Below are 19,156 nucleotides of genomic sequence, written 5' to 3'. Positions count from 1 at the left end.
GTAAAAATACCCCCCAAAAATTACGGGTAAGACTAAATACTTTTGCATTGAAAAAATTAACAGAAAAAATACCAAATGAAATATTATTATTATTATTATACCCGCTTCAGGTAGAATAAGCAATTTAAAACAGTTTACTGTTGTCTTTGTGAAGTATATGTCATCCTTGGGTGTTACCACCCTCTAGTGGTTATTAAGTGCAAATACAAGGTCGAGTATAGTATAGTACTATAGTATAGTGAAACTTATCCTTTTGGGTAAACAAAGGTCTGGTGGAAATGGGACAAAAACAATAGAGAAAGTTCAAGTTTGTACTCTAAAAAATAAATTTAAAATACAAATAATATGATAATGTCACAAAGTCATGATTATTCCGGTTACATTAGAAATGCTTCTGAGTGTGTGTGTGTGTGTGTGTGTGTGGGGGGGGGGGGGGGGGGAGTTGTGCTATTTGATTTTGCATCTTAAAACAAATTGTGTTCATGAAAAAAAGCATTACCTAGTATTTAAATCGCCATAACGAGAGAACATGGATTAGTTATTCACTCTAGTATGACGTTGATAAGTAAAAGTACTTTCCACACAAAGAACATGAAGTGCCAAATGTTAGTGTCATCAAACAGTAAATGTTGATGACGACCTTGATGGGTTTGAAAATAAACTTTTAATTTAAAAATAATAATAATAAAACAAAACTATGGCAAGTGTACCATACGGGGGTCTCATCCAGACTATTAAATACAATTTAGAACTATGACTATCCACTGACTGCTTAGCAAACAAGAAATGGACGGATTTCATTGAAATATGGATTATATATTGATAAATCGGCCGAAAAAGTAATGCATAGGACGTACATATCAAGAGCGCTTGCCTCTGTGCTGACGCGTCAGACCACGTGACGTGTTGTGTTTACATCCTCTCCTCGCAACTGTTCTTTCCAGCACTCCGAAAAAAAACCCTCTCGCTCCTTCCACTTTCTATCCTTCGCAGCGCTTTTAAACCCCACAAAATAACAACTCCTAACATAATCTCTCGATGTTTCCTTGTGCCTCCATCAAACGTCGCATTGCGCCCAGGATCGACGAGCTTTAACTAAATGCGACACGACATTGTTGTGAGTATTGTTCCATTTGTTTACACGCTAACAGGTTATTCGCGTTCAAGTGAAAAGTTTGTTCAGCTTGTTTTGTTTTTTAATGTAGTTATTATTAATGTTATCTATTGATTTAAGGTCAAGTAAAATGGGAGTTCGAGGGGGCCATCCTCTAAAGCTGCTTTGTGTGTTTTGATGATGGCGCACTAAGGCCATCTTTGCTAACGTTAGCAAAGTTGCTACTTCATATTATTATCAATGCATTTAAATGCAGGTTAGCCGATACTTGCAATTTTTAAATGGCACTGCTTCCGTGTTTTGTTGTGAACTAATCCCCTGATCAAAATTGTAACACTTGGTTTATTGTTGGTGTAAATAATACTTCTTAAACGCTTTGGGTTTTGACGCTAAACTCTTTATTTATCAACCACTTGGCCTTGTCAGTCGCTGCTTAAAAAGATTTGGGGTTAATCGCATTGCAGAGAACTGGCAGATTTTGCTGCGTTTGTGCTCAAACTAAGAACAAAAGGTGCATGTAAATGCAAGGAATGTCTGTTTTTGTGTCCGTTTTTGCAAGTAGACTTTTTTATCGCCATTGCGTCATGCAGATGTGCTCGAAAAAAACACAACAGCTGCGATTCTGTGGTTAAGATCGGTCTAGGCGGCATGGGGCGAAGAACGCTGATGTTGTTTTGGCTTTGTCGTCGCACGCAGTGTGGAGCAAAGTGTCGAACAATCTGATTGGCTGAGCGTGGTTGTTTCCATGGCAACTCAACTGCTTGTGTAATCCACACGCTGATTGGCCTGAGCGGTTTTCCGTCAATTGGTACCCGGAACATCACAAACTACTAAACTTGACAGGTTAAGCAAGTAATAATAACAAATAAATAAAATAATAATGACGCAAATTATTTATCAGTGAAATGTTTAATTATACAAGAGACATTCTCTTTGCTAGGCAGGTTCCACAAATAAAAAATGATACTGTATATGGTTGGATGATAATAAAGGAACTCTTTTTTTAAAATTCTGAACAGCAGATAGTTTTAAGTTTTGCATTTAATCATTGGTTTGGTAGTAAACGATGTAGCAACCTTTTCGGGAGATCATTGTGTGATGTGTCACCCGCACACGGGTCAACTTGACAAAACATGATTTCCTTGGTAACAGTCAAAAACAGTATGGACATGTAGGTCATGTGATCCTGAAAATAGGGAGTAACGTCATGCTTAAGTGACTGAGTTGAGTAGGGCTCAAATGACAATTAAAAATAAACAAACAGGTCTGTGCAGCTCTGAGGTTATTTTCATGTTATGTAATTTGTGAAGGTATGCTCACGAGGGAAGCGCACATAAAACAGTAAAATCATTGCCTGTTTCAGTACATGTTGCTAAATAAATGTCAATTTGGTTCTTTGAGTGCTCCCATGAGCAATTCCCATTTTTAATGTTAAGATGATGGAGTGTGAATATAGTTTATATTCTCTTTGGAGCTCTTCGTTAATGTCACCACTAATCCTGTGTGGCATTGCAAAAGCAAATAAATTAATAAAAAAAACATGCGTGTTCAGTATATAAGATAAGCTCTTTGGATGATCAGAGCTGTGGTGTTAAGTTAACGTCGAGAGCTCGTGTTTCTGAAGGATCACTCTAACCACGCAACAAGATTTACTGTGGTATCCCTGCTCGACTCTGAGCCGTCAGGCATGACCCCGGTTCACATTCAACCTCCTATCGGGGCCAGGTGTCTACATTTTGTTACCTGATGTGTCAAGGTACACTGCCGAGGTGCCTAAGTGACGTCATTCACATAATTTGTAAAGCCACATTTCTTTATATAGCTCCAAAAACCAATGGGTATTTTTATATCATGAATAGAGAAGGCAACCTTGTACATAATAATAAAATAACAAATCAAGTACTTAGAATTGCACTGTAAATTACAGTAGTGGGTGCATTAAGATCCCCGTGGATTTTCTGCTTTGAGACTGTACTGCAGTGGCCTAAAAGAGCTTTATTTGCACAAGATTGTGCCTGACCTACTTTTACTTCTTTGCACTGGAAGCAACTGAAAATGACCAACCAAGGCAGGAAAAAAAGGAGGGGAAACTAAAAATAAGCAAATACTGAGGGGAATGGACGATAATGCGCTTGGATGGAAAATCACCTCAGCACAGGCCTCCCCTCCCTCTACTGAGTTGCCCCCCAATGTAAATTCATGAGCTGAGTCAGACAGAGATGTGGAGAGGGCATAAAGGAAATTCGAGAGAAGTCTTCCCTCGGGTGAATCACCAACAAATCACAAACGCTGTAGGGAAGAGTGGGAAAGTATCGCTCTGTAAGATCACGCAAATAAAAACTGGTCTTTACTCCAGAAGGTGTAGTATTACCATGATTCTGTGGCCCATCCCATCGTCAATTATAAAGAATGGTATGGTTTTAATCCCATCTGGTGGCATGCGGATGCCAATAAATTATGTTAATGTATTTTAGACAGGCATGGTAGACTGATTGGACACTCTAAATTGCTCTAAAGTGTGAGTGTGAGCATGAATGGTTGCCCGTCTTCTCGTGCCCTGTGATTGGCTGGCCACCAATTCAGGATGTCTCCTGCCTCTGGCTCAAAGTCAGCTGGGATAGGCTCCAGCACCCCGCTCGACCCTAGTGAGGATAAAGCGGTTCAGAAAATGAGATGAGATTATAATATCTGTATGCACTTTTGTGGTCTTTTCCTATTTTATTCCATTTTCAAAAAATATAGCTGCAAAAATTAAGAAATACAATTTTTAAACCACTTTATTTACATTTTTTGTGTATATAGTGGCACTGCATCACTTTGTATTTGATATCAGTACAAATATTTTGAATGTTGTTGCCTGAATGAGAAACCAGCTCTTCAATTCTACTGGATGAATCGTATGTTGTCATTATTTCAGCACCAAATTTCATGGTCATTTTGAGCATTTTTTCATCAAGAAAGGGGTCTAAACTTAGCAATTATAGTACAACTATTCATAGCTTCTTCAATCTTGACAATCTTCTGTTTTTATCTTTCATCTTCAGGTCACCCGCTGCTCTGAGATGACTTTTGTGTGAGGAGTCACATCATCAGCTGTATCATTTTCCGGGCCCCCCCAATTTCTTTTTGTCAACATGGGAGGAGCCGTGAGTGCCGGGGAGGACAACGATGACCTCATTGACAACCTGAAAGAGGCACAGTACATTCGCACGGAGAGAGTGGAGCAAGCTTTCCGTGCAATTGACCGTGGCGACTACTATCTGGACAGTTACCGGGACAGCGCCTACAAAGACTTGGCATGGAAACACGGCAACATCCACCTGTCAGCACCGTGCATTTACTCCGAGGTGATGGAGGCGCTCAAGTTGCAGCCGGGACTGTCCTTCCTCAACTTGGGCAGTGGGACCGGCTACTTGAGCACCATGGTTGGCCTCATCGTTGGTAAGCATGAAATAGGGCGTGGGAAATAACATTTGTAAAAAAAAAACTACTCCTTAAAGCAGTGCACCTGATCCGCAGACATTTTCGCCTCTAAAGTGCCAGTAAAATTGTAATATAGTGGGTTTTTTTTGCAAAGAAAAGGTTGTTGCACTTTGTGAATAAGAAGAAATTATATAATAAAAAGAAATGATTTTTTTTGGGCATCATGATGAATATGTTATGTTGTCTTTTGGCCACCGGGTGGCAGTATAACACAGGAAAAATAGGACACAAGTGCTCAATAAGTCATAATGTGGATATCTTTTTTCTGATGATAAAGAATAGACAGACGTCTTGATCTAAATTACACAAACTAATTGTGTAATTATTACTTAATATGATAACGTGTTTTGTTGTTGGCAAAATTAACAATTAGTATTATTGTGTTAACATCTTCATAAAAATGAAATATGATGATTCAATATTTAAAGACATAGTAATGGATTAAATGACCTTGATTTTCATATGGCAAATAAGACTTCTTTGTAACTTCTGCAGGCCCATTTGGTGTGAACCATGGTGTGGAGCTCCACAAGGACGTGGTGGAATACGCCAGAGACAAACTTGATAGTTTCATACGGACGAGCGACAGCTTTGATAAGTGAGTGTTGGATGTATGTCAAAATACTAAACATATTTTTAATGGTTTATTTCCTACCATGAGGACAAACACAACATATGATGCAAATTACCACTACTTATGTATAGTTGTATACCAAAAGGTCGGCCTAATTGGGCTGGAAAAGCAGCTGATTGGAACGGAAACACATTAGAGATATAAATATACATTTTTTTTAGATACCGTAAAGTCAACAGAGGTACTTAAGGGCCTATACTCGCAATACAACACAAGTAACGAACATTTTAGTTATGCCTTGTTACTACAAATAGAAATATTATTATAGTACCACGCTACACCCCACACTCTTTATACCTACCCTTATTTTCATTTCATAGTCATACATAAATAAATGTTTCCTACTCTTAGTACGAAAGCCTAGCTGTGATATTTTTATAGAGTTGCTGTACTTGGCAAAGGTGAAGCAATTGTTTGTGCAACAACTTTGCTATTTTATTTGTTACATGTTGCTGTGTCTAGAATAGAAAATAGTCACCAGAAGAACATTTAAATGTGAAAGTGGACAATTTAGTGTGAGGGTGACATTTTCCAGGCATTTCTGCTTTATCCATATATTTGTTTGGGTTTTTCCCCCGAGGAAATAATGTTAATTTATCTGGTTTATACCATGTGTCTGTACAATGTATTGTAGTATTTTCTATACGTATATGTAGCCTGATAATGGCCCTATAGGGCTCACCATAAGCATCCTTGTTCATTTTGAACATTGGCACCTGTAATGTGTCCCCCCCTGCAGGTTTGAGTTCTGCGAGCCTGTCTTTGTGGTGGGAGATTTCCTCGAAATTGCTACTGATAGCCACCAGTATGATCGCATTTACTGCGGGGCTGGGGTGCAGAAAGACCATGAATATTACATGAAAGAGCTGCTTAAAGTCGGGGGTATTCTGGTGCTGCCTATAGAGGATCAGGTGAGCCTTGAGCACTCTTTACGCTGCTTTGGAAAGACATTTATTGAATGCACCGTCTATGATATGGCTTATATCATGTTCTTGTCTTAACAAAATATTTGTATAATGAGGTTTCTTGGAGTTTTAAGCCTTTAAAATATTTTTTCCTGCTTCTTTTACCAGAAGGGTGATGTGCAGTTGACAATTTTTTGTCATCTTTTGGTCAATTAAGTCTTAAACTGTTTTTTTAAAAAAATATGTCTGAAATAACTATTACCAAGTAATTGTTTTCATACAGTTTTGTATTGAGATGAAATTACAATTCAATTTTCAGTATATATGATTATATATACTATATATTTTTTATATATTATATATAGTCATTTCGCCACTAGTCCTTTCAAATAAAAAAATAAAAAAACAACAATGATTATTTGGAACAAATACTGCTATGTGTAAAGTGCAGTTAATCAAGAATAACAAATTACAAAGTTTCCAATTGATTTTTGTTTTTATTACATCCAAGCTCTAATATATATATACTTCTATTTCATAGCTTACACAGATTACCAGGATGGGCCAGTGCATGTGGGAAAGCAAAAACATCTTAGCTGTGTCCTTTGCACCTCTGGTCCAGCAGAGCAGAGCTGATGGTGACAAGCCAGACAGTGTCCAGTTGCGTAAGTCCCCCCCTCCATTATACTTACGACTTGCAGATGTGTAGAGTGTTATTCGCAAGGCTCAGTCAAACTGAAAAAAATGTGCATCTCATGATCCGGAAAATACGCTAGTATGTTAGGTTATTTCTGCAGCGCCTTCTTTCACATTTACATATACTGACTATTGTGGTACCCGGAAGTCAAAATTCAGTCAGTTTTTTTTACTTGAACACAAAATATGTTCTCTCTCTTTGTGCTCAGCCCCCGTGGCAGTGCGCACCCTTCAAGACCTGTGCCGCATCTACATCCGCCGCACACTCCGCGAGCTGGCAGGCAACGGCGATGAGGACAGCCAGGCCCGACGTGCAGGAGCGCAGCGGGTGCCTCAGAAGCGAAAGCGGCGGCATTGCCGCCGGCGCCGCATCAACACGTACGTTTTCGTGGGCAACCAGCTCATCCCGCAGATGGTGGAGAGCGAGGAGGAGCACGCCGACGACGAGCACAAGGATGCCGAGGAGGAGGAAGAAGAGGAGGAGGAGGACAAGGAGGAGCGAGATCTCGGTGACGTTGAGATCCTCAAGCAGGCCAACGTGTTTAGAGACCAGATCTTGGCTCTGCCTCTGCCTGAGTCTCTCAAGGACTACTTACTCTACTACCGGAAAAAGTGACTGGGGCAAAAGTTCACATGTAGCGTTATTTTCATTTTATTTTAAAGGCAGAACTCAACGTCATAGTTCACACTGGATAATGTGGACTTTCCTGTTTGTATATGTTGTTTTCATTTTGATTGATGGGCAGCCCAGTGGCGCATTGGCCTCACAGCTCTGGGGTTTCGAGTTCAAATCCAGGTCACCTCCACATGTGTGGAGTTTGCATGGTCTCCCCTGTGCCTGTGTGGGTTTCCTCCGGGTACTCTGGTTTCCTCCCACATTCCAAGGACACGCATGGTAGGCTGGTTGGACACTCACACCCATACCTAGGGGCAATTTAAAGTCTCCAATCAGCCTAGCATGCATGTTTTTGAAATCTGGGAGGAAACCAGAGTACCCGGAGGAAACCCACACAGGCCCAGGATAACATGCAAACTCCACAAATGTAGACGTGACCTGGATTTGAACTCAGGACTCCAGAGCTGTGAGCCCGACGCGCTAACCACTCGCTCTAATGGGCTGCCCTAGTTCAGAAAATGAGATGAGATTTTGATGTATTTTTGTATATAAAATATACAATTAAAATTAGGACATAAGATTATAATTCAATTCCTACTGCAACCTCCAAAGATTAACAAAATATCTTTTTAAAAATCCTTTTCAATGAACCATGTTCCTGCTGTCACCAAGAAAAAAAAACTACAGGAGATGAACTTTTTTTTTCTTAGTAACTGTAACAGCCGTTATTAACTCACTCGTTTCCATTGACAGTGCTAAATGTCCAATCCCTTTGAACTAGGTGGGCTCGCAATAAACAATCATGTTTTCACCCCAGAATGGCAATAGATGTCCAATCCATTTGGACTGGCTGGCAGCCAGTGACTTAATGGAGAAGATCTGGCAGTGACAGTTGGATGTCTATCGCTGCAATGGCACTGAAACACAATTTATTCACTGTCACCCCAGTCAATTTGTAGTAGACGTCTGCTGCCGTCAATAGCAGCAAATAAGTCAGATACATTTAAGAGTGCCCCCAGATTGTAGTTTGCAATTTTGCCCCCCACACACTCAAACAAATATTTTTATAAAACCTTCATTGGGGATGGTTAAAATGTGTGAATGTCATAAGTTAACTTGTACACTACTATTGATGGCTATAGAAGCCAAATTTGTATGTTACATAGGAAAGCTGACAGTGAATGTGTATCTATACATTTTTGATATTTTGTAACAGAAAAAAACACTCAGTTGAATTTAAAGCTTTCCCATTGTTGCCATTTTCACTTTAGAGGTTCTAATGTATGTAATTATACAGAAAATCATGTTTTTCATAATCATGGATGAGAGGAATTTGATGGGTTTTTTTTTTATCTCAGAGTTGATGTACCCTTCTTTTCTACGGTTTCACCTTTAACCGCAACCTTTCTAAAAATAAGAGAGCTGAGAGAGACAGTAAAATCTTGTAGAGTTATATTGCATGAACACTCTTTCACGAGGGATCGTCCACTGATTGATTCATTCATGCCAATCAAGTGTGAACAATCTAAAGTGATTTGATCTTTGTTTTGAGAGTGATGCAAGTTTCATAGCCTTTTTGTATAACAAAGCACCTTATTGTGGTTTTGGGGTGAATTGGGGAGGATCATTTTTACGGCAGACTTCTATGAAATGTGCTGAAAAAGTCAACTCGTATTCCAATGGCGTTTTTAAGTGCCAATGTCACATGTAAGCGACAACATTCCACGTTTATGGTTGTTGTTTTTTGAGCCGTGGTGGACCATTAGGGCCTGCCAGGCCTTCTATGCTGGCCTAAAAAATATATCTGAATCACAGACTGGTGTAAATTATATTTTGTCCATGAATACTTATTAAATAATTCCAAATTGTATGTCAGCTTTCTTTTGTTGCTTTTTCTCTGGTTGTGCTGCTTTTTTCATATTTAAGCCTTTTACCAATCACATTTATGCCATTATTTGTTCCCAGGGTCAGAAATCTACTTGGAGGCCTTCACAATCAGTTGAAACTGTTGCTTTGGTCAATCAGATTTCGAGTTTGGCGACACCAAGGCCTTCTCATAGGCGAAGGCATGCGTCAAGGCAGAACATACGTTATTATGAAGACAATGTATTTTTGTGTGCGTGTATCTTTAATTGGCGTGACGTCGTAGGTCAGAGTTCAAATAGCCGCCTTCAAAATGGCGGATAAGCTAGGAGCGTGCGAGGATGTCGACTGCAGAGCAGCTCAGAAATGACAATTTACCGAAGAAAGACCCGATAAAACTCTTACGGTACAATGCAGTGTATTCGGTACGTTGTTATTTGGGGTTATCGGAGCCCCAGTTTTCATTTTAAGAGTGTTTTTTGACGCGAGCATGCTTCGATTGCATGCTGTAGCCCCACGCGGATGCAACCGAAAAATGTTTGCAAACAAATTGGCTACATTGCGTTACCTCAAGCTCTTTATGTTTAAAAAGAAATCATTCCTTTGTGTTTCAGATCCTCAACGAGCAGAGACCTTCGAGGAACATCAAGAATGTGGCCAAAGTATCAAGCGGTTTGTCAGCAAAGTGGGTCATTTTAGAACATGCATCTCTTTTCTCTATATGTGTAGTAATTAATATCAGCCTTCAATAATCAGAGATTTGCTAAAGTAGCTTGGTTTTCATTATGATACATTCATATTTTGAATGAGAACACTAAATTACAAAAACCATTTTAAAATAATGGTGTCATTTAGTACTGACTGACTCCTAGCTGCAAGAGTGGCTTTTAGTTATGAGTTTCAGTGCTGATTTTCACTTTTTTTTACAAAAAAAAAAAATGATAACGTTTTCCCCCAAAATAAATCCACAATATAGTCAAGCTGTTAAAGCTGAACCAACTGCAAAATGGCGAGGGAATACTGTTAACATTTTACTATAGGCTTGTTTTCCCTTCACTTTCTTAAAGGAAGACCTCGGGGCTTGGACATTTCATTTGTAGTTTTTGGCAAAACTTAAGTGAGAAATTCATTCAACAATAGTACAGGGGTCATTTTTGACTCTGGTTTATACATGTGTTAAAATAACTTTCCTCGTTGTAAGAAGAGAAAAAAATACGCTTTTTGGGGATATTTGTTAAAATAATGAATTTATTTGAAATGATTGACTGAAAAAAATATCTAGCATGAAATAACATGGGGAAACTAATGTGGGTCCTTTTTGCATCAAAATGGTTAAATAATCACACTATGGTGTTTTGCAGGTTTAAAGTCACGGATGGTGGAAGAGGTGACATTGCAGGGGAAAGCTGTCAACATCTACAAGGCCATAGAAGTCAAGAAGCAGGACCCATGGGTATCAAATAATTGTATTTATTTTTTTTCATGTTTTGTGTACTAAAACTACTTTGTATCTTGCTTCTCTTCAGGTTCCACCCAATTTTCAATGCTGAAGAAAGGGTGACATGATGAATGGCAGTCTTGGACACCAACATCCCCTCACTGGTACTTGTCTTTATAGAGCAAGGGTCTCCAACTCTGGACCTCAAGGGCCCCTGTCCAGTAAGTTTTCCATATCTCCCACCACATCTGAATCAAATGATCAACTAGCTGTCCAGGATCTTGATCACGATCATTTGATTTTGATGTTGGAAGACATGGAAAATAGACTGAATAGGAGCCCTTGAGGATGAGTTACAGATCCCTGTTATAGACTTATTTTTGAGTGCGTCTGCAGTGATCAAAAAGAAAACACAAACCAAGTCAGAAGGGTATGTATATTTTCATTTTATTTTTTCTCCTGACTTTAATTTTGCTGGCCTTCTTTTTCAGTGGGATGTTACAAAAGCGGTATTATTGGAAGGGTGTATTTGGTAAGTATCCTTTTGGTCAATTTTTATTTATTTAGTTCAGTCTCTTTAATGTTGAACTTAACCATTTCACTGCCTTTTTCTTCCAGTATTCCAACCAAGGAGAGGAAGACTTTTCATCCATTTACAGATGGAAGATTTTACTGCTCCATTTGGAATTACTGACACTTTGAATGGATTGAATTTTGAAAAAATAAAGAATCTTAAACTGTATATATGTCTTATTCTTCATAGAAACAACATATATACACATGATTTGCCAAGTCAAAAGTTTTTATTAACAGCAAAAACACTTAGAAAAATTTACATTACATGAATAAATATGCAAATGTAATTTATTGAAGTATTCGGGAGAAACAAAAGTACATGACAATATTTTACTGAAAAATTTGGGAAAAACACTTAGTCAAAAAAAACACAAAAAAAAAAAAGACCATGAAGGGTCTTGGGGTCTTTTTTTTTCCAAGTGTTTAAAAAAGAAAAAAAAAAGACCATGAAGGGTCTTGGGGTCTTTTTTTTTCCAAGTGTTTAAAAAAAGAAAAAAAAAAAGACCATGAAGGGTCTTGGGGTCTTTTTTTTCCAAGTGTTTAAAAAAGAAAAAAAAAAGACCATGAAGGGTCTTGGGGTCTTTTTTTTTCCAAGTGTTTAAAAAAAGAAAAAAAAAAAGACCATGAAGGGTCTTGGGGTCTTTTTTTTTTCCAAGTGTTTAAAAAAAAAAAAAAAAAACTTACACAAATCACCTTTAACCTAACAATAAATGAAGTAATTTCTTCTTAACTTCAGGATCTCACTTTGCCACAATGAGAACTCTGGACTTAACCTATATGAGAAGGGGTAAAGTAAAAAGTTATTATATAGACAGGTTTTAGGTTGTTTTGAGTAGTTTTACCTTGGTGTGGTACAGAGTTCTGAGCAGGCAGGAATTGCTGCTAAATAGAGAAAACCTGCAACAAAAAAAGCAAAAGTTATAGAGAGTGGGGCTTCAATAGATATACATACTTAGGTGGGTTTTCTTTGGGAAATAATCTTACCTTGCTCGGGGTCCAGTCTACTCTCGTGTGAGTGTTCTGGACACGCAGAAATCTTGATGGTAAACAGGGAAAACTTGATTTAACCAAGCTATTTGGGAGTTGTCAAACAATTATAACAGAAAAGATAAATCTTGCAACAAATGTATTCAACAATCAGAATAAAGAATGAAAATAAGTTAGAGAGTGCTATTTTCCCTTTTCCAGAAAAGGCGATTAAATATACAGACTGACGTTGACAGCTAGGAGAAAGTTGGCTTCATTTTTGTATAAAGATTTTTTTGTGAGAACAGAACAATTACAAATTGGAAAGGGGGTTTAACACAGTGAAAACTATCATTACATACAACACACCATGAACTAAATCGTGTCTCAGCATGTCATTTTTGAGTGAGCATTTACTCAATAAACTTTACGTTGATCTCCAGGCTTTGTTTGGTTAAATTAAGTCTTTCTATACGACTCAATAGTAAAGAGAAAACGGACGACATGCTTTTAAAGTCAAATAGGGAGCGTCGCCGTGAAGCTAATGCTATGATAGCTAGTCACATGGAGCACAAATTAAAACTGTCGACGGTGTGTTCAACCCGGCATTAAACTAACTGATTTGTTGGCGCTTTAGGCTGAATTGATCCCTAAAAAAATATCCCAGTAGCGTGATATAAATGGATTTAAGGCAGTAAATTGCTTACCTCGCCTTACCTCGTTGGCATGCTGGCGTCCCTCAGCATAGAAATCCCAGTATGAAAGGTCGCGCGACTGCGCATGTGCTTCTTTATGCCTCTACGTCAACAATGGGCGTAACCACGCCCATATCGTACCGCCATATTGAATGGGTAAAAGATGATGTTGCTTACCGCGCTCCACAAGGTGGTTTATCCTCCCAACTCAATGTAGTCGTGATTTTTGTGGTCTTGATGCTATGAAACAATATTTGTCAGCAAACATTATTTTGCCAAATATTGAATAACATTTTTACTTGTGAGAGGAAATCAGAGCACCTAAAAAAATCCCACCTAGGCCACCGTAGACCATGCAAACATATCACCTCAATGGCATTTAAAATTTGTTTCTCAAAGTGCATCACTTTAAACATACTTTTTGTACTAAGATCCTATCTTGACAGGCTTTTGGTGGTTATTGTGGCATGTTAAGAGAATTGCAGGAGGAAACAAGCAAATATGTAAATAGCTATAAATACCAGGGCCTATTTTCCATGGAAGGACAGGTTATTGTGTTTTAGTGCCATTGACAGCAGTGGACGTCCATTCCATTTTAATTCAGTTAAAATATGGATTTTACATTTATTGCCGTCAGTGCCATACGGATTAGGACCAGCATTTATTTAAAAATATTTTTCAAAGTTATTATAGCTAACAAAATGAAAGAAGTAAAATTGAAGGAACATTTTTTCAAGGTAAATGAAATTAAGGATTATAAAACTACAACTAAATATTGATTTTAAGTTCATAATGTGATGTCCTTGGATTTTGTCTTATTTCCTTCATGAACTATCACGGTTCTTTTGAAATATATTTATTACGACAACTGCACTTCCCAGCATAGAAAAAGTAGTAATATTATTAATAGTACATATCTTTTACTTTCTGCTGTGACATTTTTCAAATCTTGAATCCAATAACCCATATTAAAACAATGATAAATAAAATAAAACTATGCTAAAATTAACAACTTTCAAGAAATAACAACAAAAATAAGCCATTACTGGTGAGCCGCATTATTAAAAAAAAAAATCTGTTTATTTGCGTCAAGATACGATATTTGTCAATAAAACATCTGCAAAAAATAAACTCTCACTCCCCATGAATCCAGTTTTGTTTGAAAGGGATAACTGCCATCATCATGTTATTTTCTAAGAAGCAATACTCTAAACGCTGTTCATTTTGCCATTAATATAACTTTTCATATTTACAAATTACCCTCCAAATTCACAAAAGCAAAGAAAATCATCATAGTTGATTATATTCTTCTTAATTGGTCCCTACATTGAATTAAAAATAGAAAGAGGACTCTATGACATAACTATTTTGAAAATAAACCCTCCATTTTTGTCCTCTATTAAGATACTTTCAAAGTCAATGCTTATTTACATTGTCAACAGAATTTTATTTTTTTAGGAAGAAGGTTCAACTTCTGGAATCCTAATACAGCCTTATTATTGAAATGAATGCAAATGTTGACTGCTGCTCACTTTTTGCTACTATTGATATCCGCCAAGTGGACAAAATTATTGGTACACAAGTGATGTATCCAAGAAAAATGATAGCCATTTAATACTTACCAGCTGGCAATTCTGCACCGAATAACCCAATTGATCAGCTGTAGTTTTTAAGATGATTTACAGTATAACACCGACTGCCATGACTGGAAACAATCCTCAATAGAAATGATCCTAATATGATAAAAATTAAATGGATTTGTTCATTTAATATAGCTCTTTGCCCAAAGGCAGGACATTTGTAATCCGCCATAAAGGCTCATAAAAAAAAGTAGCTTTGTGATTCAGAATAGAGTAGGTCCACTTAAAAAGATGTTGAAATAAATGCACACTTGGGTGTCCATGAAGTCTTACTGTAAGGAGCTTCTTCTTATTCAGAATTCACAGATAGGCTTTGTATGAAATTTCAGGGAGTTTCCTGAGGAAGCCAGGGTGTCTAGTGTCCTAACAAAACCTCTCATGGAGTCTTTTCCGTTCCCTTTACCACCTGCCCAGCATCTGAGATGATGGTCAGGATGAAACTGATTTTGAGCTGTTGCGTCAAGTGTTTTTGTATTTCAACTTGGGAGTGTGGGAATTGCATGAGAGGCTCACTAGAGAAGAAATACCAGCATTAGCCGCCGTGACCTGGCTCTCCAAAAACATGGGGTCCAGGCACGCTACTTTGGCGGCGAAGAAAGCGTGAATACAATGAAGTACTGCAAAAAGGTTGGAGAATTCCAGCTCCTATGTGAGGCAAAATATGTTAAAAATGAGTTCCCCCAAAAAAATACCTTAAAAAAAAAAACAATGTTAAGCTAGACTTGCCTTTGCCTCAATAGATTTGGAGTCTTGATTTTGGAATAAAAACTTAATCTTGCTTTTTCCATCATCTGATGAGCCTTTCAGCTGAGAGAACTTATACCTCCAAAGGACAGCCTAGAATAGAGCAGGTCACAAGGCATGTATTAGTTTTTTTTTTATTAGAAGCTCATGAATAATACATTCATGATTCTGAATGCTTGTTGTGCTATATGGATTGTATTATTGTTGCCACTAGGCAAGTAATAGCAGCAGAGGGAAAAAAAGGACATGAATATGTATGTGTGAGGCTTATTCCAATTGTTTATTTTAGTGCAATCATCTGGAAGAGGAGTGTCGCAACTAGTTTGAGCTTGACAAGAGCAGAGTGAAAATCACAAAAGAAATGTGAAAAAAATAAAAAGAGAATGAAGGGGAAAATAGCAGAATGTTTTTTTTTCCCCTTTGTTTTGCACCCCGCTGCAAAACAATTTTAACAATGAATATGTATTGCAGTTGGTTGGTGGTCACTAAAATACACAGATTTTGAAGCAGGAGTTATTAAAGTAATTCAAATTTGCCACTCAGCAGGAAGAAACAGTGGTTGTGATTTTTTTGGAACAGAAAAATATAATTGATATTCATTCTATTAGGTGCACTGTGGTGACTCTACTTACAAATGTCTCTATGGACTAAAAAATCAGCTTACAAATCACCTCTATGAGAAAATGTTGTCTCAGGATAAAAAAAAGACAAAACAAAACAATAAAAACAGCCAATGAAATGTAAACGATTTTCGCGTATCCTTATTTTGAAAATAAATTACCATATTTTTGGATTATAAATCACACTTAAGTGTAAGTCGCACCAGCCAAAGAATACACAATGAAAAGGTAAAATACATATAAAGGTCATATTGGTATATAAGCAATGTTTCCTCTAATTTTTCATGTAAAACATGCTGTAAAACACAAAAAAAAAACATAAGAGTGGACAGAGCTACTGCCACTGGCTGCCGCGTAAATGGCGCCATCATGGGGTAAGGGGTTAAAAATATAAACAAAAAATGAAAGAAAATGTTTGGATTTTATTTACTGCGCGCCATATGATTGCTGCTGCGCAGAGAAGATGAGAGTCGTGTGCAATGTCGCATTTTTGGAAGGGCCCTTTTAGTTACTGAATTTAAAAGTTGTCTAGTGCTGAGATTATGTGTACATACAGTAGACTTGTTGTTAAAAACATGTTTTTTGTTTTTGTTTTTGGTTTGTTTATACAAACAGCGTCTAATAACAACTGGCAAACCTTTTACGCACAAATGTCATTCTGAAGATTAGTATGTATTCCTATTGCTTCACATAAGACTTTCTGGTTCTATCTTCCCATGCATCAGCAGATTTAAATTTATTGAACACATCAATACTAAGTACTATCGGTCCATTAAGGAGAGTACATTATTGGCATCGTACTTGCCCCCCCCCCCCCCCCGCCCCCCCAAATGTTGGATTGTCTTTTGCTTTTATTCATCATAAATTAAAGTAAAACTGATTTTTTTGTTTAAGGTGGTTTACAAAGAGCTGCAACTCATTTTTTTGAATAGGATTCAAACATGTTTTTTTAGGTGAGTTCACTAGTCATAGATATTTATCAATCCTACTGGTTGATGGCATTTTTGATGCAAAACATCTGTCTTTCGTTTATGTGTCTGTCTAACTGTGGGAATTAAACCACAGCAAACATGGAGTAAGGCATTAAATCAAAGAACTCTTTTAGGTTTTCTTTATTTGCTGCCTCTATTGACAGTAGATGTTAAATCCATTTGAACTGGGAGGTTGGCAGTGACAGTCACTGCCACTTCCAACAGGATTAAACGTCACTCACCTTGGAAGCAGCATCAAAGCACACAAAGCCCATACTGAAGTCCACCGTCAGTCCCATTAGGTGACTCTCCAGGATGCAAGCATACGTTTTCGACTGCGTTTTAGTAAAAGCAGTAAAAAAAAGAAATAGCAAACTCAGCAGTTCATTATATCATTCCATCATATCCATCAGCAATATAAATGTGGCCTACTTGTATCCGTTCCACTTCCAGGTAAGTAGCCATCTGAAAGGCCTTTTCCCAAATGAGCAATTCGGACTCTAGCTCCACGCTGAAGAACATATCCTCGCCGGTTTCCGTCTGCACGCTGAAACTGTGTCTTCTCTTGTCTACTAGTTCATTGTCCTGAGTGCACAAAGTTGATTAATGGTCAAAGGGTGATATATTTTTCTTTTTTTAAACATTTATTTCAAAGTATTTAACTCATTGCCTGCCCTTGACAACAATGGATGTCCAATTCATTCAAAGGCAACACTGCTGTTAATGCTTGTTGTAATTCAGTGTGACGGCAGACTGAGTTAAATGACTGCCTTATAAAAGGGTTTAGTGTAAAGTAAATTGCCCGTAGGTATGAGCATGAGAGTGAATGGTTGTTTGTCTCCTCATGCCCTACGATTGGCTGGCTACTATGAAGACCCGAATAATAGTAGGCACTGGAATAACAGTAGGGAGTGAAAAATTCCAAATGAATTAATAATAGTAGGCACCGGAATAATAGTACTACCACTACTACTACTACTACGACTACTACTACTACTACGACTACTACTACTACTACTACGACTACTACTACTACTACGACTACTACTACTACTACGACTACTACTACTACTACGACTACTACTACTACTACGACTACTACTACTACTACTACGACTACTACTACTACTACGACTACTACTACGACTACTACTACTACTACGACTACTACTACTACTACTACGACTACTACTACTACGACTACTACTACTACTACGACTACTACTACTACGACTACGACTACTACTACGACTACTACTACGACTACGACTACGACTACTACTACGACTACTACTACTACTACTACTACTACTACGACTACTACTACTACTACTACTACTACTACTACTACTACTACTACTACTACTAACATTCATTATTTTTGGAATTTTCCACTGCCTACTATTATTCCGGTGCCTACTATTATTCGGGTCTTCATAGTACCGGTTCAGGGTGTCCCCAGTCTGGTGCCCGTAGTTAGCTGGCATAGGCTCCAGCACCCCCCGTGACCCTTGTTCAGAACATAAATGAATGAATCGTTGTATATTTTCTTTGGTGTTTTACCTTTAAAATCTTGCACATGATTTCATAGACAGTAAAGCTTTTCTCTGCTCTGGTCCAGTCCCATGTTGTAACCTAAAAAAGGAGACAGAAACATGAATCAGGGAAGTAAATGACTCTTTTTGAGGTACCTGGTGTATTGAGATCTTAATATATTCTGTCAAGGGCTAAATAATAAAGCAGCCTGGTACAAGACCTCCTTCTCTATTTGCAATCCACTTACATTAGCATATTTCCATTTGCATCAATCTTCACCACATCTCCGTTAAAACCCTTGTCATTATCACTTCACACTAAATGATGAAGAGCTTCCTCTTCAACAAAGCACACATCAAAAAAATTAAATTGAAAAAAAAAGCTTACTGGTGGGGCAGAAAATTTGAAGAGAGAGGAACCCCTCAATGCAAGGAACTTTGACGTGTACATTCGATCTTGGACAGAGTCTTGCTCCTTCTCATCGGCCCAGCCCATGTAGATGATCTGTGAAGTAGGGGATATAAAAGGTATATTTCATTTTAAGTGGAAATAATTAGAGCTGATTCCAAAAATATTTGATTTTCCAAGTAAATATACATGGGTTCAACCCCATATTTGCAGGAGTTGACTCAAAATTCAATTGCTAAAGGGGGAGCAAA

At 37.8% G+C, this 19,156-nt stretch overlaps 2 protein-coding genes and 2 long non-coding RNA genes across 9 annotated transcripts in view; 2 read left to right on the top strand and 2 right to left on the bottom strand.

Moving 5' to 3' along the window:
• The first annotated feature begins 878 nt into the window (after window positions 1-878).
• Window positions 879-7,625, top strand: pcmtd1 (protein-L-isoaspartate (D-aspartate) O-methyltransferase domain containing 1). The gene is made up of 6 exons (XM_077725152.1): window positions 879-1,117; window positions 4,159-4,555; window positions 5,093-5,195; window positions 5,971-6,142; window positions 6,678-6,801; window positions 7,042-7,625. Exons 2-6 carry the CDS (start codon window positions 4,249-4,251, stop codon window positions 7,446-7,448), a joined length of 1,113 nt encoding a protein of 370 aa, XP_077581278.1. The 5' UTR covers window positions 879-1,117; window positions 4,159-4,248; the 3' UTR covers window positions 7,449-7,625.
• A 1,907-nt stretch (window positions 7,626-9,532) lies between these two features.
• LOC144202163 (uncharacterized) lies at window positions 9,533-11,271 on the top strand. Of its 3 annotated transcripts, none has more exons than XR_013327475.1 (5): window positions 9,533-9,736; window positions 9,926-9,996; window positions 10,673-10,764; window positions 10,838-10,970; window positions 11,241-11,271. It is a non-coding gene; the product is annotated as an uncharacterized LOC144202163 (long non-coding RNA). The 3 variants fall into 3 exon arrangements; XR_013327474.1 differs by having other exon boundaries at window positions 9,536-9,736; window positions 10,838-11,179; XR_013327473.1 differs by having other exon boundaries at window positions 9,541-9,736; window positions 10,838-10,913.
• Window positions 11,272-11,919: 648 nt separating this feature from the next.
• LOC144201949 (uncharacterized) lies at window positions 11,920-13,635 on the bottom strand. 2 transcript variants are annotated; one of them, XR_013327427.1, is made up of 4 exons: window positions 12,999-13,635; window positions 12,310-12,361; window positions 12,168-12,222; window positions 11,920-12,098 (listed from the first exon to the last, which is right to left on the bottom strand). It is a non-coding gene; the product is annotated as an uncharacterized LOC144201949 (long non-coding RNA). The 2 variants fall into 2 exon arrangements; XR_013327426.1 differs by having other exon boundaries at window positions 11,922-12,098; window positions 12,310-13,629.
• Window positions 13,636-13,747: 112 nt separating this feature from the next.
• sntg1 (syntrophin, gamma 1) overlaps window positions 13,748-19,156 on the bottom strand; it is a 38,267-nt gene continuing 32,858 nt past the window's right edge. For all 3 annotated transcript variants that reach the window (XM_077724821.1, XM_077724820.1, XM_077724822.1), the window contains 6 exons: window positions 18,885-19,001; window positions 18,525-18,596; window positions 17,394-17,546; window positions 17,204-17,296; window positions 15,353-15,463; window positions 13,748-15,271 (listed from right to left, as the gene is read on the bottom strand). In XM_077724821.1, the coding sequence (XP_077580947.1) occupies window positions 15,086-15,271; window positions 15,353-15,463; window positions 17,204-17,296; window positions 17,394-17,546; window positions 18,525-18,596; window positions 18,885-19,001 (732 nt within the window). In that variant the 3' untranslated portion in view covers window positions 13,748-15,085. The remainder of the gene's footprint in view (window positions 15,272-15,352; window positions 15,464-17,203; window positions 17,297-17,393; window positions 17,547-18,524; window positions 18,597-18,884; window positions 19,002-19,156) is intronic.

Source organism: Stigmatopora nigra, chromosome 9 (genome assembly GCF_051989575.1).
Source record: "Stigmatopora nigra isolate UIUO_SnigA chromosome 9, RoL_Snig_1.1, whole genome shotgun sequence".
NCBI lineage: Eukaryota > Metazoa > Chordata > Actinopteri > Syngnathiformes > Syngnathidae > Stigmatopora > Stigmatopora nigra.
This window is presented reverse-complemented; position numbering and strand designations above follow the sequence as displayed.

Excerpts from the sequence above, each read along its gene's own strand:
- pcmtd1 (XM_077725152.1), top strand. The coding sequence starts at position 4,249 with ATGGGAGGAGCCGTGAGTGCCGGGGAGGACAACGATGACCTCATTGAC. Across the intron at positions 4,556-5,092 it reads CATGGTTGGCCTCATCGTTG|GCCCATTTGGTGTGAACCAT; the intron begins GTAAGCATGAAA and ends TAACTTCTGCAG. Across the intron at positions 6,143-6,677 it reads TGCTGCCTATAGAGGATCAG|CTTACACAGATTACCAGGAT; the intron begins GTGAGCCTTGAG and ends TCTATTTCATAG.